This window comes from Rhinolophus hipposideros, assembly GCF_964194185.1.
Source record: "Rhinolophus hipposideros genome assembly, chromosome: 8".
NCBI lineage: Eukaryota > Metazoa > Chordata > Mammalia > Chiroptera > Rhinolophidae > Rhinolophus > Rhinolophus hipposideros.
This window is the reverse complement of record NC_138054.1, coordinates 28,614,077-28,634,570: the sequence shown is the minus strand read 5'-3', so window position 1 is coordinate 28,634,570 and position 20,494 is coordinate 28,614,077. Positions and strand designations below refer to the sequence as shown.

The 20,494-nt window shown below is 38.7% G+C and overlaps 2 protein-coding genes across 4 annotated transcripts in view; one reads left to right on the top strand and one right to left on the bottom strand.

The window, feature by feature from the left end:
• LOC308500549 (uncharacterized protein) overlaps positions 1–11,708 on the top strand; it is a 158,734-nt gene extending 147,026 nt beyond the window's left edge. The window contains exons 5-7 of one of the 2 annotated variants that reach the window (XM_081055610.1): positions 4,238–4,378; positions 7,905–8,135; positions 11,038–11,708. The gene's annotated coding sequence lies outside the window, so the exon portion shown is untranslated. Of the gene's footprint in view, positions 1–4,237; positions 4,379–7,904; positions 8,179–11,037 lie in introns of those variants that run through there. The other variant, XR_013993746.1, reaches the window with a different exon arrangement.
• LOC308500545 (guanylate-binding protein 6-like) lies at positions 522–15,444 on the bottom strand. 2 transcript variants are annotated; one of them, XM_081055603.1, is made up of 12 exons: positions 15,116–15,191; positions 12,944–13,262; positions 10,661–10,877; positions 9,874–10,001; positions 8,009–8,118; positions 7,618–7,814; positions 6,002–6,247; positions 4,939–5,219; positions 4,031–4,243; positions 2,974–3,076; positions 2,445–2,638; positions 522–1,437 (listed from the first exon to the last, which is right to left on the bottom strand). In XM_081055603.1, exons 2-12 carry the CDS (start codon positions 13,049–13,051, stop codon positions 1,192–1,194), a joined length of 2,043 nt encoding a protein of 680 aa, XP_080911729.1. In that variant the 5' UTR covers positions 13,052–13,262; positions 15,116–15,191; the 3' UTR covers positions 522–1,191. The 2 variants fall into 2 exon arrangements, with proteins under 2 accessions (XP_080911729.1, XP_080911728.1); XM_081055602.1 differs by lacking the exon at positions 12,944–13,262 and having other exon boundaries at positions 15,116–15,444.
• Between the last annotated feature and the right edge of the window lie 5,050 nt (positions 15,445–20,494).

The following is a 20,494-nucleotide window of genomic DNA, read 5'->3' as shown; positions in this document are numbered from 1 at the left end:
ACTATCCAATATACGGTAATTTGTGTAGCAGTGAGCTGCCTAGGACAAACCATGATGCTCATTACTATCATTGTATGTATTCGGCTTCTGGTATTCAAGTGCCAACACCTGGCCTCAATGTGCCCGGGTTTATCGTCCATGACACTACCGGGGACATTCAGTTCTACAATGGCACATGTGCCCTCGGCTCTTGCCTACATCAGAGAGGTCACCACTGAACTTTTAGAAATGATCGAATCCCTTTCACCAGTGAATATTCTTACGTTTGGTAATTTGATTGTAACACCTTAAAGGTGTAGTTCAAAGGTAAGAAAAACAGGCTATGTTAGCTGAAATTTCCAAGGGCGATATGAAAGTTTATATCTTGGTTTTGAAGCAAATTAAGGGATTAAGAACCAAGGCCAAAGCAAAAACAAGATTAGGATGCAAAGTTTATGCTTTCTAGTATTCTAATCTCAGTCCTATACCCCTCATTGTGCAGGCTGATGCCATTTCTAGAAGCAATGAGCAATTCCATCATTTAAGAGCCAATTTTGCATTCATTTTATTATCATTGCCAGTATTATAGTTTACATTTTCTTTATAAAGTGGTAATACAACCTTTCTTTACAGGATTCAAAACAATGAGTATATAATGAAAAGCATGTGACTCATTCACCCCTAATCCCACCCCCTTCTCCCGCAAAGGAACCAATGTTTCTAGCTTCTAATGGGGTTTTCCAGAGATATTTTATGTGTACATATGCATGATTGCACACTATAATTACATTTTTTACAGTGAACACATTATACACAGTTTGTGTACCTCATTTTTTCACTTTGCAATGTATTTTCAAGATTTTCTATATTTCTAAAAATGGAGTTGCATTCTCAATTTATTTACTGGCTACATAGTATTCCAGTATATTTACATGCTAAATTTATATTACCAGTTTACATAAATGAATATTTAAGTAGTTTCCAATCTTTTATCATTTAGAGCAATGTCTCAATGCATTTTTTGTACACATTATTTTAAACATGTATATTTCCTAAAAGTGAATGTGCCATATCATTTTGTATGTATATTTATTGTATCTAATGTGGACCAGGCATGATATCCTCTAGTAGGCATTTTTTATATTTACAAATTGGCTGAATGAAATAAAAAAAGACATACATCCAAAACAGGCCAAAGCATATATCCACATGCTATAATTTCTTAAAAGGAGAGCTATTTTTTTTGAATAGTGAGCTCACACCTCTCACAGCATCACCAATAAGTTTAGCAGCAGACAATATTGAAGTGAGATCACTGCCAACTCTGTCTAAGACTTTTGCTAACCAAGGAGTATCATCATTACTACTACTATCAATAATATTTTTCAAATGATTTATCTCTGCATTCATCTCTTCAGATTTCTTTTTAAATCCATCTTTAAGCAGCTCTTCTTGGACCTAAAAAAACAAAAAGTGAGGAGGGAAGTAAAATTTTTAAATACCATTTTTTCGAGAATTACATTTTGTATTTAAGAATTTGGTCAAACTGTCTTTCTTTTACTCCTAAATTTGTTCTGTCTTACACAATTTTGCAACAAAGAATATCTTCGTTCTTGGACCTGAACGTTGAAAGAAAGTATTGTTTATGGCCTTCCTAATATTCACACACCATTCAGGTTTTGCTAGAACGCTATGCCTGACATGAGGGCAAATGTAATATGTTCCAGTTGAATACTAGTTGAGAGGTGACCTTGGTCTGCTGGCACTACTTCTTAGTTCCAATTGGGATAATATGGTCCACCAAATTGTACAAATAATGGGAACTTATACATTGTTCTAGAACTCTATTACAGACATGTCCAGATGGACAATCGGAGAATTCCCTTTGCCATATGATAACGTAGGTAGACTACACAAACCTGGGGACAATGCATAATGGTTAGAAACTGTCATTTCTTTTTCTTTTTAAATCTGGACATTTTGGATAGTTTTATGTCCTCATAGATCTACCTCGGGGTCTTTGGGTGGCAGTAGGGTCCAAATAATTGGCTGTGATCTTGGTAAAGCAATGAAGCTGGTTATAATGAATACACGTGTTTGGAATACCTGTTTAATCAAGTCTCCTGAGAACTTTTAAAGATCCCCGAAAATAACAGCTCAAACCCTACTTATTTTCTCCAAGCACTTAAAGATACCGTGCTTCTCTGGATCACTCCAGAGTTTACACATAGAGTAGAATTCAAATGCTTCTTTTAAAACGAGGAGAACAAAGAAGAGGAGAGGAGGAGGAGGAGAAGAAAGGAAAGGAGGAGGAGAAGTGGTCAGAGGATTCAGGGTTTTAACAAATCACAAGCAGTAAATGGCAACGGGACTTCCCTCCATGGCCTTGCTGAAACCTTCATCCCTCCCACCGAAGTACCAGGATAATGACCATGGAGCGCAGCTGAGGCCGCAGCTAGATTTACCTTCAGTTTATGGTCCAGCATCATACTCTGCTCTCTTATTGCATTTTCTCTTTCCCTCTCCAGCTTCTCCTTCAGTTGGAGGATGTTTTCCTGGAGACTCCTCTCTTGTGCCTCCATCCGCAGCTGCTGCTCCTGCAGTTGCTGCCGCAGCAGCTCCTGTTCCTTCTCAGCTGTCTGCTTCCTGGCCCGCTCCTCTGCCACAGGAAGGTTTTAGAGAGGAAGGAAAATTAAGTGAGGATGGACCTTTACCCTCCCGAAGAAGAAGGAGACGAAACGAAATTGGAAGGGCGGGTGGGAAATCTCTGACTTCCCCCCGTGTCCACACCAGCATGAGCACACTGCAGAATGTGATGGGAAAGGCCCGGCCTGGCTGAGGTACTACTACAACTCCCCTTGTGGTTTTCAGATTTAGCAGACGCTGTTCCACAGAAGAGGAAGTTCCTTGTTGCAGGAGGGTTTTGCTCTCACACCTGCCTAAGGGCACTGCAGGAACCTACCTGCCCATTGTGAGCCCAGACCAGCCCCTTACCTGCTATGGCCTTCTCCCCATCAGTGAGTGCTTTGTCTGACTGCAGGATGGATTTCTCTATGGCTGCCTGTGACTGCAGGAACCTCTGAAACACCTCATTCGCCTAAGGAAACAAGAAAGAGCAAAGAACTTCCATCTCCACTGGGGAGAATGCTGCTGCAAAAACTAGAAGGTCCATGTAGCTTTTCCTTCGTGCTTAAACTCTACAGTGGCTCCAAACAAAGTGTGTGCAAGCTCTGTAGAGTCACCACGGGTTGTCCATATCCCCTGCTTCCTGCCTCCCTCCTGTCTCTCTCCCAGTGCCTCTTACTTCTACCCACTCCTGGTTCCAGCCAGTGAGACCCCTGTTCAATTCTACAAACCCACAGTCTCAGGTGCTTTTTAATATTCGCCTTCCCATTGTGAAAGTTTCTCTCTAGTGCTACTGTTCTCCTCTGCCACTTGCTGGCCATGACTTCAGGCAAGCTGTTTTAACACAGCTCTGCCTCTCGGTTAAGATGTAGAAAATGTTGACAATGGTGTAGATGCTTCTTAATGCTATTTGAAAGATGAAATTCAATCATCTAGGCAAATAACATTATGCCTATAACAATAACAGTTCGATATATATTAGTTGCATTGCTATCACCATTATTGTTTTCATTGTTATCGTCACTTACATAGTCCGTATCCCAAGTTCATAAGTGTTACAGCTCTGCATGTATTGTCTATGTGTTGGACTTCCTTTTTCACTTGAGGAGCCTTGAGTGCACAGACTCTGACTTTAATTTGTAAATTGACAACACTTGGCACATTGAATGTCATGTTGTTGAATGAAGAAATTAATAACTTCTCTACTGTCTCTTGTGAGTTTCAGAAATGCATACTTATTTTTGAACATTTCTACTCTACTAAGGAAGAAAGAACAAATAGTGGACCTTAACCGCTGTCTCTGTCATGATATCCCCCTGCTCTCTTATGACACACAACTGGTGCTTTCCTCTCAGATTTTCTGGAGAACCCCTGCCCCCCGCCTTGATTTTAATCTGTAGGATCCCATGCTCCCCTTCTTCCTCACCTTCACTCCTTTCCTGGGCACTTGCCAATAGTCCCGTTCAATCCTTTCCTTTGTTTCCAAGTAAAGCTTGTGACCGCCAGAAACAGAGAATATTCCTGCTGAAATATTTTCCAATAGGGACGTTGAAAGTTGATCAAGTTTAGCCTGGCAGTATTTAGCAGATGCCTCTTCATTCTGCAGCAAGAAATTCTCTTTCTTATTTTTTAGGATTACCTGCAAGGGAAATGTAGAGGGATGTCACTGGAAGAAAGGAACAGAGAAGATTAAATTCCAAAGAATCTGATAGAAAGAAGTCTACCTGTGGTCCTTATGAGAAAAGCATTGTGTTGGGGAAAGACATGGAATAAGGTAGGAATCACCAGACTTGATTTACTCTGAAACATGAAAACTCTCTACAAGACTATGGAAGTTTCTTAACTACTCTGGGTTTCAGGTTCTTTATCTGAAAAAGTAGAGCTGCATTACCAACTTTCTATGGTGACTTGCAGCTGTAGCATTCAGTGATTCTATCTTCAATGATCTAACAAGGGGCAATAGAGTTGAAAAGGGTCTGGAATTAGGGTCTGATAAAATACTTGGTTCCTGGAAATGGGAGAGTATTCTCAAAAAATCGACCAGCTCAGGACTGACTTTGGGTGTTCTGGGTAGGCTTGAAACCAATAGAAGTATTCACTTCAGGAGGCTCTCTATACTGATTATGTATCAGAGAATACAGAGATTTCTGGATAAAGAACCTGAGTTTGTGTGTGGCAAGGGTGGGTGGGGGACGTAGTCCTACGAAACTTCATCCCCATGAGTCCAGACGATCCATGAGTGAGAGAGGAGCCATGGGGTCAATAAAAGCACTGCTAAGCTTTAATTCTTCAAGAGGAAGGTTAACAGAGTAAAGAAGTACTAAGACAAAGTACCACAAGATTCTTCTGGAACTCCTGGTTTTCATCCTTGAAGGAGTGCTTCATGAAGATTTCAATGGCTTCCCTCTCACAGGCTGCGTGCAGGTCCAGCAGCTCCTGGAGCGTGTCTGTGGGGAACCTCACTCGCTGGGCCATCTGCTCACTGTAGTGGTCGGCTGCCTTCTGCACAGCCGCTGAGTTCTCAAGCTGGGCCAGAGTTGTCACTGCATTTTCCAAACAAGGTACTGCTCCACTATTGATGGCATCCACATAGGTCACCACCAGAGTCCCCAGCCCTGAATAAGCCAGGAAATTTAGAGGATGAATTTAAAGTTATCACTCAAGAGGATCCATGATTCTAAGACTACATTTCTGAATATTTCTCACTTTCTCTCTCTCTCTCTCTGTCTCTCTCTCACGCATGCTCACACTCACACAGACACACACACACACACACACACAGAAACACACACACACAATCTCTTTCACCAACATCACCTTCATTTTCCTACTGACACTTCTATTCTACGGTTCTTTAGGCCACAAGTCTAAAAAATTAAATGTCTACCTTCATCTAATGTATTATAGGGTATCTAGAAGACATAATGTCACATTAAAAATAGTAGAAGCAAACTGTTTACATGAGACACGGTACATGAGATATATTTATTCCTAATGCCTAGGCTGCCAGTTAATTTGCAGGGATTTATGGGCTAATATTTATTATTAGACTGCTTAAATTCTCAAAATATCTTTTGTATTCTCCTTACAAGTCACATTCATTATAAAGAACTTCCTTGAGAAAATATTACATTCTGTTTTTATACCCAGTTAGTAATTTATTATCAGAGAATTTTTTCAGATATATGGAAGCTTCAGATATTGCTGATAAAGTTTGAAATTTTGGAGAAGAATTTCTAAACCCCCCAAAGTGTAATAAATATACACTTTTCTTCATGCACTGTGAATACCTGTAGACCCAATATTATATATAGAATCAACAGAAATCTTGGAAAACATGTCACATAATATATTCAACATGTATTAGGCCTCACAGAAATGTGAAAAGGAGACTCACGTTTCCCAGTGACCATGATTCCCTCTCTCAGGGTCTTGGTTCTCGCCTGGCTGAAGACATAAGAACAGAAATTCTTTGTTTGTTCTTGGAATTTAGGATCCAGCTGTGTTTCTGTCACATTCTCAATATTGGCTAGCAGTTCTTTGTCATTTGTAGGCCGATCAAAGACAAAACACTTCCGTTTTGGGAAGAAATGTCGGATGCCCTCTCTGGGAAGATTGGACATTTGAACTTTGGGATTTCTGCCTAAAGAAAAAAAAAAAGATGATTACAGTAGGAACAGTCTGAGGGCAAGGAATGTAAATGCTTTTATGACAGAGATTTTTGTAGCTTTGCCATCTATTGTCTGTTTGCTATTTATAAATAGAAATTCTATTTATAACTCCTGTAGTATAAAGACCCAATGCTTCGTAAAACATCCAACTTACCAATGATACAACTCTGGGTAGAAATTTGAGGAGAGATCTAACGTGGTAATAAGAAACCCATTGCTGTTATCCTCAGGCCTAAACATGGTAGACTATTGTCTGTATCGTCTATATTCTTTACTGAATGACTGACTAACAGAAAAGTTCAAATGTAAATTTTTGGTCTACTTGATCCCATAGAGTTGTGGGACAAAAGGAACATCCACAAACAATGGATAATGGAACAATGTTAAGAATGACACCCTGATTATTTAAGGAAAACTGTTTTGATGGTAAAAATCATGTGTAAGCATTAGCTTTTGTTTTTAGCAAAAACCTCTAAAGAGTAAATAAAACTAAAATGTAATTTTAAGATGTCACCACTAATCTCTATGTTCTTTCTAGTAAAGAACTGTATTCGATTTGACCGTGTTTGTTTCTCTTCTGCCTCACCAATTTCTCATTAAGTGTTTAGAGAAAGCATAAATAGAAACATGAAGACAAAAATGATTAAATTGGAATTGATATTTCTCTCAAATTTTCATCAGATACACACCCACATAAATGTAAACCATTAAAATAATTTATTATTTTGAAATTGTAGCATGGGGAAATTCTTAGAAAACTATGATATAGGAAATAAATGAATGTTCTCATAATTTTTAGAAATATTGCAAAAGCATAAATTGAAAAGACACATACTTCTTCAGATTCATTTAAAAGATAGTCAAGGCTTTAGGCAATGTATCTATGCAATCAATAGAAAGTTACATCCCTATTTTTAGAATAATATCTATCTGTATGCAACATATTTGTTTTTGTCAGGTAGGCTTTTCATTGCAATTTCCTTCTTTCCTTCTTCTTTATTTGGTCAGTTGTTTTCCTCAACACAGCAAAGCAAAAGCCAAACCAGGAACACAAGTGTCTGGTCTTTAGAAGGTTTTGGCATCCACTGTATTCTATTCTAAGTTACAAGTTTATGCTAAATTGTGTGAAGAACAAATGGTTTTGAATAGTTATACTCTCTATTAGGCTCTGCTTTTCTTACCTGCACTCCAGTCCCTAGAGCTTTTCAACCTACCTTCCAGTCACTATTTCTACAGACTTCAATCTAATCTCAAATACAATGCAGCCCCAGAGATGATGGACATTGTTTCGTACCTCCCACCCCCTATTGGACCATCCATTGCCCAGGCCGTGCTCTGATACCTGGAATCAGCTTCAAGGCATTCTCCAGGTACTCATCTTCTGTGATAGGGAGACCGTTTAACTTCAGCTCCAGGGTGAAATCCCGTACAGTCCAGATAAAGTCTGGAAAGAAACTCACAAACTCTGAGGAATCTTCTACTTCTTCTGGGGAAGGGGAGGACTTTGCCCTGATGAGTTCTGTCAGCTCTGTCACATAGCTACAATTTGGCTAAGGAAAAGGAACTTCCTCCCCACAAATCCCACATTCTCTAACAAAAAGTTATTATAAACACTCCCTTTTGCCACAGGTTCTTCTGCTTCAGAAAAGCAACTAAGTGACTGAAGGAGAACCTGTGTCCATCACCAGTCCTACAGACTCAACGACCCAGGGGTTCGGTTCCTGGAAGGATACTGCAGCTGCTCCAGGGCCTGGTGGTTGATGGTGCTCATGCTGTTGTAGACAAAGCTGCTGCTCAGAAGCACGGCCAGCGCGAAGATCCACGAGTCATTCTTGGGGTCGACCTAGAAAGAACATTCGAGTAAGACGTTTAGGAGTTTACCTTGCAGAAATTCATTCAGACAGTAAGTCTATCAATCTTCCATTTATTATTTCAGCTCAAATATTTACCATGCAAAGAAATAAGTTTGAAGACAGACCTAAATACAGATATCAGCTTAGACAATTACAAAGATATTTCTTATGACCGATTTTTTTCATATATAAAGAAATTATAATCTTCACAGGGGCTTTCTTTTTATTCAGTTGGATGAAATAAAATAACATATTTAGAAAAACATAGTGCAGTACCTGGTGTGCAATAGGGTTCAATGAAGGGTCTTAATACACATATTCATTCTACACACATTTCTTTGGTCATGTGCTATGTAAAATGTACTGTGATTGACATAATGGGGATGTATTCAACAAATGTTTACGGGAAGCTACTGAATGTTTCCACTGTTCTGAAAATAAAAAACAGTTTAAAATGACAAATATCACTTTAAAGGTGACTCTTTTAAAGTAATGACAAACATCTATAACAATGAATGAAGCAAAGATGACAACATCTATAAGGAACTTACATCTTCAAAATGTTTATAATCTGTGGAAAATATAGCTATAATATTACATTAAACTTAGAAGTCCATTAAGGAAGAGCCAAGCTCTGAGAATTGGTTGAAAGAGTACATGATATGAAGTCTTCCTCAAAGTCTTGAGCTGATTGTTATAGAATTGGTAGAACTGGTGAAGTAAACCTCAGGTAGAAAGACCCACAGGAGCAAAAGCAGAAATGGCAGGATACAGGGGTCTTTGCAAAAAAAGTAGAGTGATTTGATTTCATGTGAGCAGACGGTAGGTCAACAAGTTAAGGCTGGATATTGAGCCCAGTACAAACAGATGAAAGACCTTAAAGGCCAAGCTAATTAGTTAGTAGAAATTACAGCACTGTCTAAATAATGGCATGATTCAGAAGTTATTTCGCTTATAAACAGTGTCTAAAGCTCTTACTTGGAATAAATGTAAAAAACTGGGATTTATATTCAGAAAACTCAATAAAAATGTTTGGGGGAGAAATGCTGATTTGTTAATTTAACTTCCAAACCCCAACTTTTTAAACAAAATAATCAATTAAGATAAGAAGAATTAGCACTGATGACAAATAATAAATTATTCAGACAGCAAGACTGTATCATTGTTTGATATATGTATCTAAAAATGAACAGAATTTCTGAGTCATTTTTTGGTAGAAATGGATATAGAAATTTAGGCACTATTTGCAAATAAGCCTCAAATAAGGCAGGAAAGGAGAAATAATTCATTTCACACATTAGTAAAAATCTAAAGTATCAAAAATCCATCTTAAAATGATGTAAGACAAACACATACTTTTATAGAATCAGTACATTCAGAAGTGTGTCAAAGCCTTTCAGGATGCTCTTTGGGTATTTGATGAACTTCACCATCTCTTTGATGGCAGGGCCTTTACTTTGGTCACTTATATCTACAGTACTAATCCAGAGATCTGGGAATCAGGTGCCCAGTAATTATTTCTTAAACTGAGTCAACTCATTTACCCAGTGCCAACAAATAAAAAAAAATTTTACTCAATATACCATGACACCATACCTAGAAGTGAGAGTCAAACAAATCAAAATTTGCCTCATATATATACTTGGATTTCTAGATTTCAAAAATAAACCAAGCAGTTAAGTTTAAAAGTATCATGAAGAGAATATCCAGATTTAAAAGGACTTACCTGTGACTCTCGGCCTTACCTTTTCCACATCACCCAGGCCCTCGGTATCCAGAAGGACCAAGGTGTGGTTAGGCTTAGAAGGGTGAGGCACACACCACATCCAGATGCCCTTGGTTTCAGACTGCACTGTAGAGCCCAGAGGGAAGCCTATAAAGAAAGGAGAGACACAGCATAGAGTGATAGCAGATAATCTAAGCAGCCAAGGAGCTGCAAAGTCAGATTGTTGGAATATAAGTACTCCAGCACACAAGATGGTGCTTTCTCTACTTTGTAAGAATGCCCTACTTTGTGTGTTGCCTATTTGATGGATGAGGGAATATTAACTGTGAAAATGATACCCAGCATGGGCTTAAGATGGAGGCAAGAGGCATCCATGACCCAGACATAATGTAAGTCACTGATAACTATAATAACAGCATTTTGAAAGAATGACATTCTTTGTGAACTCACAAATAATTTTTAAGATGATAGATAGTTAAACATCTTATATGTTGCTGGGAATATTCCATAGAGAAAGCAAAATATGTTATGAGAGAGAGAGAGGAGACACAATTACAAGAGCCCAGTGCTTATGTAAGTAAAAGACGATAGGAATCTGAGCATTAGTAGGAGACTTTTCTTAACAGGAATAAAACAAAAAATATGGCTAAAAGCTACATTGTTAATAATATATTTGTGAGAATTAGAATTGGAAGGTTGGTTTATTGAGAGGAGTTTCGTTCTCCCTTCACGTGACCAGGAAAGAAAACCAAAAGCTGTGATATAGCTAGAGTCAAAGATTGGTCCTTGCCTGAAACAACACCTACCGTGGTTCTGTCCTGCAAGACGGTTCATCAAGTAAGATTTGCCTGTACGATATATTCCTACAATGGCCACGACCACCACTGGCTGAGAAATCTTGTCAAGAATCTGTAGAGCTTTCTGGTTCACTGACAGCTGCTCATTGTTGTTTTCCACAAGACAAATGGGGGCCGTCATGTTGTGTCCAGATGCCATGGCAACCTGCCAACCTAGAATTGCCTCCTAGTAGAAATAAGATTGCAAATTTATTCTCTGACTCAGAATTATCCAAAGCACGCATCATCTTAGGGTACTGTGAGTTTCCTGCTTTGTTTTTGGCACAGTATGCATAGGCTAAGCCCTGCAATGAAAAAATCATGTATTTTTGGTTCTGTCATTACAGTGAATGACTACGAGGGCCAAAGTGCTCCCAATGCTGTGTGAGGAACTCAGATTGGATGTTGTTGCCACCACAGCACACTCACATCATATAATGCAGCAGTGTGGCTCTGCCCAATGCAGAGGTCATCATCACTGAGAAGCAAAGTCATCACCTCACCCAAGTCCTCCCAAATCCTAAGGCTTAACCAGCTATGAAGCGGGCAGTGACACTGATGATGAGAGATGACCAGGGACTAGAATGAACACAGGAACACAAGCCATGAATTGTTAGGCCACAGATTTCATGCATCTCTTCTCCCATGGTCCTAGTTTTTGAGAACAGCTATATAACTAGTGATTAATATGACAAGTATTCTTCAAAACCTGAGATTTTTAAATTGTTAATTTGGTGTGACATATGAGAGACCAATGAAATGCAATATCTATAAAACATTCATGATATTCAAGGGACAGAATGAGTTGTAGGTTCCAGAAGGGAATAAGTTTTTGATTTTTCTCTTTTTAAAAAAATCATCAATATCCTTTGGCCACAAAGTGGAAGAATCATCTCATGTGAAGGAAAATTGAGTCACTGGGAGACTGATTTGGTTTTCAAACTAGAAATGTGCATCAATATCAAGAAATGGATGTATATTTAAGCCAAAAAAAACTGTATATTAATAAAATTCAATGAAGAATAACAAGAAGATCTCCCAATGTATGCACCCTCCACATAAGTGTTCAAAAATATCCATGTTGCCACCTTTTGCATATGACATATTATATATAGAAAACCTTAAAGATTCCACAAAAAAACTATTAACACTAACAAATGAATTCAGTAAAATAGCAGGATACAAAATTAATATTCAGAATCAGTTGCATCTTTATACACCAATATCAAACTATCAGAAAGAGAATTTAAGAAAACAATTCCATTTACAATTGCATCATGAAGAATAAAATACCTAGGAACAAATTTAAGCAAAGAAGTAAAAGACCTGTACTCTGAAAACTGTAAGACGTTGATGATAGATATTGAAGTAGATACAAATAAATGTCAGGATATACAGTATTCATGGATTGGAAGAATTAATATCATTATAATGTCCACTTGACTGAAGCAATATACAGATTCAATGCAATCCCTATCAAAATACCAATGGAATTTTTACGAAACAAGAACAAATATTTCTAAAATTCATATGGAACCAAAAAAGACCACAAACAGCCAAAGCAATCTTACAAAAAACAAAGTTGGAGGTATCATACTATTTTATTTCAAACTATACTATAAGGCTATAGTAATCAAAATAATATGATATCAGCACACAGACATATACATAGATCAATGGAACAGCCATTTCAGTACTTTCAAATAGTAAACTTGGCCAACTGTTTGTCCAGTTGGTACAAATTCATAATGAATAATCCCTCTGATACCAAAAAAGGTTAACAACCTTTTTTGCAATAAGATTCGCGAACTTAATTGTCAGACCTCATATATGATCAATTAATCTATGACAAAGGAAGCAAGAATATAGAATGGAGTAAAGAAAGTCTTTTCAATAAATGATGTTGGGAAAACTGAACAGATGCATGCAAAAAAATGAAACTAGACTTCTTTCTTATACCATATACAAAAGTGAACTCTAATGTAAATCCTGAAGCCATAAAACTGCTAGAAAAAAACATAGGCAATAAACATTTTGACATTGATCTTAGCAATGTTTCTTTGGATATTTCTCCTAGAGAAAAAACAACAAAAGCCAAAATAGACAAATGAGATTACTGCAAACTAAAAAGCTTTACACCACAAAAAAAACCGCCATCAACAAAACAAAAAGGCAACCTACTAAATGGGAGGAGATATTTGCAAATGATATATCTGATAAGGGGCTAATATCCAAAATATAAAAAGAACTCACACAACTCAAAAAAAAAAATCTGATTAAAAACTGAGCAGAAGACCTGAATAGATATTTTTCCAAGTGGCAAACAGACACATGAAAAAAATGCTCAACATCACTAATCATCAGGGAAACGCATATCAAAACTACAATGAGTGCTGGTCCTTTGGCTCAGGCGGTTGGAGCTCTGTGCTCCTAATGCCAAATGCTGCTGGTTCGATTCCCACATGGGCCAGTGCCAGATGGCTCAGTTGGTTGGAGTGCAGGCTCTCAACCACAAGGTTGCAGGTTGGACTCCTCGACTCCAAAAACGGATGGTGGGCTCCGCCCTCTGCAACTAAGATTGAAAGGACAACTACTTGACTTGGAAAAATTACACACTGGAAGTACACACTGTTCCCCAATAAAAGTCCTGTTCACCTTCCCCCAGAAATAATTTGGAAAAAAAAATCACAATGAGATATCACATCACACCAGTCAGAATGGATATTGTCAAACACTCAACAAAGAATAAATGTTGGCAAGGATGTAGAAAAAAAGAAACCTTTGTGCGCCATTGGTGTCATAGTAAACTGGTGTAGCCACTATGGACAACAGTATGGAGATACCTCAAAAATTTAAAAATAGAACTACCATATTACCCAGCAATTCTACTTCTGAGTATTTATCTGAAGAAGTCAAAAACACAAATTCAAAATGATGTAAGCACCCCGATGTTCACTGAAGCATTACTTACAATAGCCAAGATATGTAAACAACTTAGGTGTCCATTAATAGATGAATGGATAAAGAAGATGTGATACATATATAAAATGGGATATTACCATATTCCATAGCCGTAAAACAGAATGAAATTTTGCCATTGTGGCCATACGGATGGACAGAGAGGGCATTATGCTAAATGAAATAAATCAAAGAAACACAAATATAGTATGATATCACTTAATATGTGGAATCTAAACACCAAAATAAATGAACAAACAAAATAAAACAGAAACAAACTCATAGATACAGAGAACAAACTATTTGTTGCCAGTAGAAGGACGGGGGGATGGGTCAAAATGATAAAGGGGATGAAGTAGTACAAGCTTTCAGTTATAAAAACAATCACAGGAATGTAAAGTATAGCATCAGCAATATAGTCAATACTACTGTAATAACTATGTATACTGCCAGATAGGCTTGTGGTGATTACTTCAAAAGGTATATAAACGTCTAATCACTGTATTATGCAATGAAAACTAAATAATATTGTATGTCAACTATAATTTTAAAATAAATTTTGAAGAATATCCTAATGAAAAGACCCAGAACTAAGCTCTGCCCTCAGGTGGGTAGGCATTACTCTTGAGTATGTCTACCATAGGACTTCATTAGGGAGAAGAAAGAACAGTTTACTTTCCAGCAAGTGCTGTGCTGGTCCTCACCAATTTTCAGAACATACCATGAAATAGGTGCCCAGGACATTTCCAAAGTAAGTTTGGGCCTGAGCAGTAATTTCCAGCCACAGACCAGAGACAGCAATGCTTGTATTCGGAAATAATGCAGGATAAAAACCAGGCTTAGACTTCATAGTTACTTTAAACAGTTGATTAAAGGGAGTGAGAATGGACTATTTTATATAAATACAGCTTGCTGGAATTCTTTGAATATTAGCATGGGAAATACAAAAAGAAATTTTAAAGCTAATACAGTAGGCTGAGGACCATGTTTTCTCTCTGTTTCTCAATGTGTAGCAGGGGCCTCGGGAAGTCTGGGGCAGGGAGAAGGGAGCTGGAGGAAGCAACCCCACCCAGCGCCTCTGGGAGGGGGCCAGGCTTGGTCCCTCAGCGAATGGACTCAGCCCCTTCAAGCAGACAATGTAGGATGTGCTCCTCCTTCTCCCCTGCAGGGACCTTTGTGCAGCCCTGGGTGGGTGCCTGAGGAGGAGCCGCACCCCAGGGACACCTTGTGCCGCTGTCAACTCGCAGCCCCTTCGGATGAAAACCTAGACGCTGAGCTGCCTGAGGCCAAGCATGGGGCTTGACAAACCCCATCGGGTCGCCGCCCTCTGCCAGCTGCCCCCCGCCTGCCAGTGCGGAGCCTGTGCCCCCAGAGTGGGATGTGAGCTTGGGCACGTGTTGTTGTTGTTGTTGCTGTTGTTGTTTAAGGAGCATGTGCAAGGAGGGCCGAGTTTAGGAGTGAGCTTACTTGTCTCCGTGCTGCAGCGAGGGCACAAGTTCTCAGCTGTCCTTGCTGCCTCTGCTCTGCTCCTCCTGCGTCTGGCTCCTCAGGACACCGACTGGGCTCTTTAGCAGCTGAACATCCAGCGGGGTGTGACCGTCAAGCTGTAAATGGGTGGGGTCGAGGAGAACCGAAATCGAAAGGACACGCACTTCTGTGGCTTTGCTGTTTAGGGTTTTTTATCTTCTTTTAACAGAGACTAGAGGCCCCAGTGCTGGGGCGAAACGGGGTGGAGGATCCTTGGTTCTCCCACACTGGGCTTCTTTGGAACCCCAGGCTGGTCCCTCCTCCTCCTCAGTTCACTTAGGTTCAAGCCCCATAGTGACCCCAGAGCTGCAGGCTGACTGTGAGCCAGAAACAGCAGGCTGGAAGCTCAGCAGCCTGTCTCTCAGGGGTTCGTTTTTGGGAGGCAATTGGTTTTTTTGTTGTTTTCATTTTTTGCTTAGGCTATTTCATTCGTCTCTCTCATTTCAAGTACTCTCATTTAAAGTTACTAACGTTAAGGCCTTTTTCATTAACAATAAGTGTATGTTAAAACTCCTAATTTTACAGTCCAGAGATAATCACTATTATTTAGTAGCATATTCTTCCACCTATTTTTGTGGTGGATCTGTACAGAATTATAAGGGTCCTGAGTTTATATCTTTTGAGTGTTTGCATTAAATGAAACAATATAATAATAGAAATTCAAAAGTGACTATTTATTTAAAAAAGCAAACAAATTGTAGCCATCAACACATTTTTAAAAGCTCACAAATATTTGTTGCCAATTTACTGGTTCTATCTTCCATTAAGGTTCTTCCAAACATATTTGAATTGTAGTATGAGCAATAATTTAGAAATAAAATGTATGCAATTTAAAGGTATTTTATTGTATGAACTATAGAACAAAAATTGTGTAATCAAATTAGTCTTTTGCTACATGTGTTGCCTTCTGGATGGATATAGGTGGGAGCTGTGTGATTGAAAAAACTTGGGTTAGTTCCATTGCCTATTTTTTGCTACCTAGAAAACTCTGAGTTGGTTCAAACACATTAAAAGTGCTAATTTCACTTTCACCAGTATTTTGGTGTGATATAGGCTCTTTGACAATATGGTAAAAACTAAGTACCAACAGGTAGATTTAGAGATTTATTTTTATAGTGTTATCAAAAATAGATTTTAAAATGATAAACTTGTTTGAAGAAAGCTGTTATATTGTATACAATATCAGAAAATACATTGAAAATTGAAATCCGTTCATTTCCTATAATATGCAACGCAAATCTACCAACTATATTTGTATTAGAATGCTCATCTTTTCCAATGAGTTTATAGCCTCGATTTCCTATTTTCAGAGTTAAGATATATACTTACTGTGTGATATTAGTTGGTCAATTTTTATAAATTGTCTTTCCTTGGTATTGTCTAAATTGGGTAATGCTATTGTTTTCCCGCAACACTTGGTGGTACATTTTACTGGTACATGTAATACAATTTTGAGGCCCATTACCTTTACATATTTAAAGATGGACAAAGCAAGGTTCTCACCTTTGGACAATCTATAACCTTGTTGGTGGAAAATATTATCAAATAAAGCAAGAAGTGATGGGTGTTAAAATGATGTTACAAATAAAGTTCTTAGTCTCTACCAAAACAGCAGTAAATCATATTAGGAAGGGTTATAGATGGCTTCACAGAGGTCTCATTTCTGTTGGATCATTAAGAATGACTTACTTTTGAAGAAAGAATGATTGGAGAAAGAAATTTTGAAGCAAAGGAAGGAAATGACAAATATAGAGAAGTAGGGGCGAGATCCTAGGAATGAGGCAGGTCCAATGCAGCCTGTATAGCAGGCTCACTGGGAATAAAGTTGAAAGATCAATTGGGATACAGGTCATAGGCTATGTTCCGGATTCAGGTAGAAACTTTGAAGGTTACTAGGCATGCTCAGAGCCATGTTTGAATTCATTTCTCTGGTGGCAGGAGGAGAAAGAGAATAAATTAAGCACATTGGGGATACAGATCATTCAGGAGACTGGTGCTATAACTTAGAAGACATATTGCAGTCTCACCACTCTAGGTTCCACAGAGTCATTCAAGGATTTAGGTTCCTTCCATTCTGTTGTTCTGTACACACTGAGGTGTTGTACACATCTGCAAGGTCAAAGATTGAGTGTTGCCACATCTGATATCCAGACAGTAAAATGGGAAAGAGTGACTAGTGGAAAACATGCTCAAAGCTCTCTGGCCCAGACCCACAGGTAACATCCATATACTTCTGCTCATATTCCATGTGCACAGTGCCACACCTAGATGGAAGAGCAAGTAGAAAAATATAATCTCTACCTGGTTGCCATGAGTTCATCTTATATTGTACAATATTATAATATCTGGATCCAAAAATTCAGTCATAGCCCTAAAAGTATATGCACCAATTTCAGAGACAGCTTTATTAAAAGATTAATTTAACTTGGCTAATTCTAGAGTTGAATGTCAGCTGAGTTTACTGTAGTGATCCTATCCTTACTGAGACAGAGACTGATGCAAGGTGAGGGTTGGGCACTGACCCAAACGCAAAGAGGGAGAGTTCTCCCTCATCAACTGGATCAAAGAAGACTTACCTACACATCTCTCTTTTGTTTCTTTCTTGTTATTGTTTTTTATTTTGTTCCATGAGGCTAATATAAAAATGTGACGCTAGAGATGAAGAATATAAGGCTAGATAGTTCTTTTAGTATTTAAGTTACTATTTTATTTTTATTCTCATATTTCAATGTTTAACTTACTTTTAATGTATTATTATTATTATTATTGAAGAAAAATACATTTGGAGTCTTTCTCTCAGCTTCTATGGTGGAAATTCTTGCAATAGAAATATCTTTAAAATATATATTGTGTAAGCCTAAGTCACAAAAGTGTAATATTGGTAAAGGAAGAATTATTAAAATGATTTCCTAAGGTATGGAGGTTTGTGAGACTTCATTCAACTGAAATGGAAATTTTCACATTCTATTAATTTAACTCCAGAAAAGATGACCAACCATCTTGTTGTAGCAAGTGTGTTTATTTGGCATCAAGCATACTCAGCTTTGGGGACAGTGAAAATTCTTAGATAGGAACAGTTTCATTTTAACAGTCTGTACACAGAACTTGGTGGAAGACCATAAAACTGCAGATATATCAGCTCTTCCAGGGAAGCACAAACTTGAAGCAGTTTCACTTCAAAATTTTTTGAGTGCAATTCTTCAGGTGAGGAAAATGTAGGTACAAAGGAATAATGGCCCCTAAAGTAGGTTTGGGGAATTCTAGAATTGGACAGAGTAGCCCACAATAACAAAACAGTAAAAACAAAGCAAAATCAAAAGCACCTTGGAGAGGTAGAACTGGGCATGCCTGGTTCTGCTCCTTCCGCTCATCTCTGGAGTGCTCACCTCTAAGGCTGTACAAATTGAGGCCTGCTCCTCCCTGCTATACCGGGGAATCTGAAATCTCACAGTCCAAGAACAACTTGAAGACTCTATTTTTGAAGGCCATTGAAGTTTTTTAGATAAGTCCAGAGGAGGAATCTGAGATCGGTACAGCTGTTGTGTCTATTTTTTTCTTTTTTAATTTTTTAAATTAGTTTCAGGTGCACAAAACAATGTAATAGTTAGACATTTACCATTTAGACCCCGCACACAGTGACAGCCCCCCTCCCCCATCCACTACCCCTCTGACGTCACATACAGCCATTACATTTCCACTGTCTCTATTCCTAATGCTGTACTCTGCTTCTTGTATATATAGATATATGTGTGTGTGTGTGTGTGTGTGTGTATACATATATATACATATATAAAATTACAGTTGACATTCATTATTGTTCAGCTTCAGCTTTAGGGGTTCAGTGCAGTGATCAGGCATCTACATCATCCCTGAGGTGGTCTCCCTAATGAGACAAGTAAGGGGATCCTACTGAATGGGAGAAGATATTTGCCAATGATATATCCTATAAGGGGTTAATGTCCCAAATTTATAAAAAAAACTCACTCAACTCAACTCCAAAAAAACAAACAACCCAATTAAAAAATGGGCAGAGGACATGAAGAGACATTTTTCTAAAAAGGACATACAGATGGCAAACAGACATATGAAAAAATGCTCAACCTCACTAATCATTAGAGAAATGCAAATAAAATCCACAGTGAGATACCACCTCACCCCAGTCAAAATGGCTATCATCAATAAATCAACAAACAAGTGCTGGCAACAATGTGGAGAAAAGGGAACCCTTGTGCACTGTTGGTGGGACTACAGACTGGTGCAGCCACTATGGAAATCAGTATGGAGGTAGCTCAAAAATCTGAAAATGGAACTACCTTATGACCCAGCAATTCCACTCCTAGGTATCTATCCAGAGAAATCCAAAACTCCAATTCAAAAAATGTATGCACCCCTATGTTTATTGCAGCACTATACACAATAGCCAAGACATGGAAACAACCGAAATGCTGTGTCTATTATAACTGAGGATAAATCATTGGAAAGAGTCAGTCTACTAACTACTTCCTTTAGCATTTAACTCTTGGTCCTTTTGTTGTGAGCTCCTTGTTCTGCAGAGCTGGCTGGTATCAGCATAGTGGGTCAAAAAAAAAAATCCTTAATGAGAGAGGCTGGTAATCTCCCATCTCCATTTCAAAACATGTCACTGATGACTTGAACATGTCACCAGATACTAAAGACACAGAGGATAGATTCTACCAATGGGAGAATGACCCTCTGAAGAGAAGTATGGAATCATCATCAGAGCCATTGGAGGGGACATCTGAGAGTCACATGGGTGATGTTTCACAAGATCCTATCATACCTTCAGTCTGGAAGAAAAAGCTAGATCCACTCCCCCCAAAGCATAGACATCTTAGGAAGGTCATAAGGGCAAAGAGAATGATAAAGAGGAAGAAAAAGGTGGGGGAGCCCCACGACCCCACCATTCTTCCAACACCTTTGGTCCCACCGCAAAGTGAAGAAGGTGAGGCAGTAGGTACAGAGCCGACCCTACTCAGTGCCCTGGAAGATGATCCTGCCCTTCTCAATGAGCACAGGTTACAGAGTGAGCAGGATGCGGGCGCTTGTGTGATACCTCAGGAATGTCAGGTCCAACCCTGTGAGCGCTCAGTGTCCCGGGAGCCTGGGCCCTTTTCTGCGATGACATTGTTGCTGTTACCACCACACTGTTTAGGTAATTTCCTAAGCCACATCTGCCAGATCTTCTCAAGGTCTAGAAAGTGGAAGCCTTCCAGAAGAGAGGGCACTGAGCAAGGTGATGCTAAGGCTCAGAAATCTGGCCTGCTAAGGTATATGGGCTTAAATAAAGTGCAGCCCCAC

Excerpts from the sequence above, each read along its gene's own strand:
- LOC308500545 (XM_081055603.1), bottom strand. The coding sequence starts at position 13,051 with ATGATTAGTGATGTTGAGCATTTTTTTCATGTGTCTGTTTGCCACTTG. Across the intron at positions 10,002-10,660 it reads TCTTGCAGGACAGAACCACG|GCTTCCCTCTGGGCTCTACA; the intron begins GTAGGTGTTGTT and ends CTTTCTTTATAG. Across the intron at positions 4,244-4,938 it reads AGTTCCAGAAGAATCTTGTG|GTAATCCTAAAAAATAAGAA; the intron begins GTACTTTGTCTT and ends TTTCCCTTGCAG.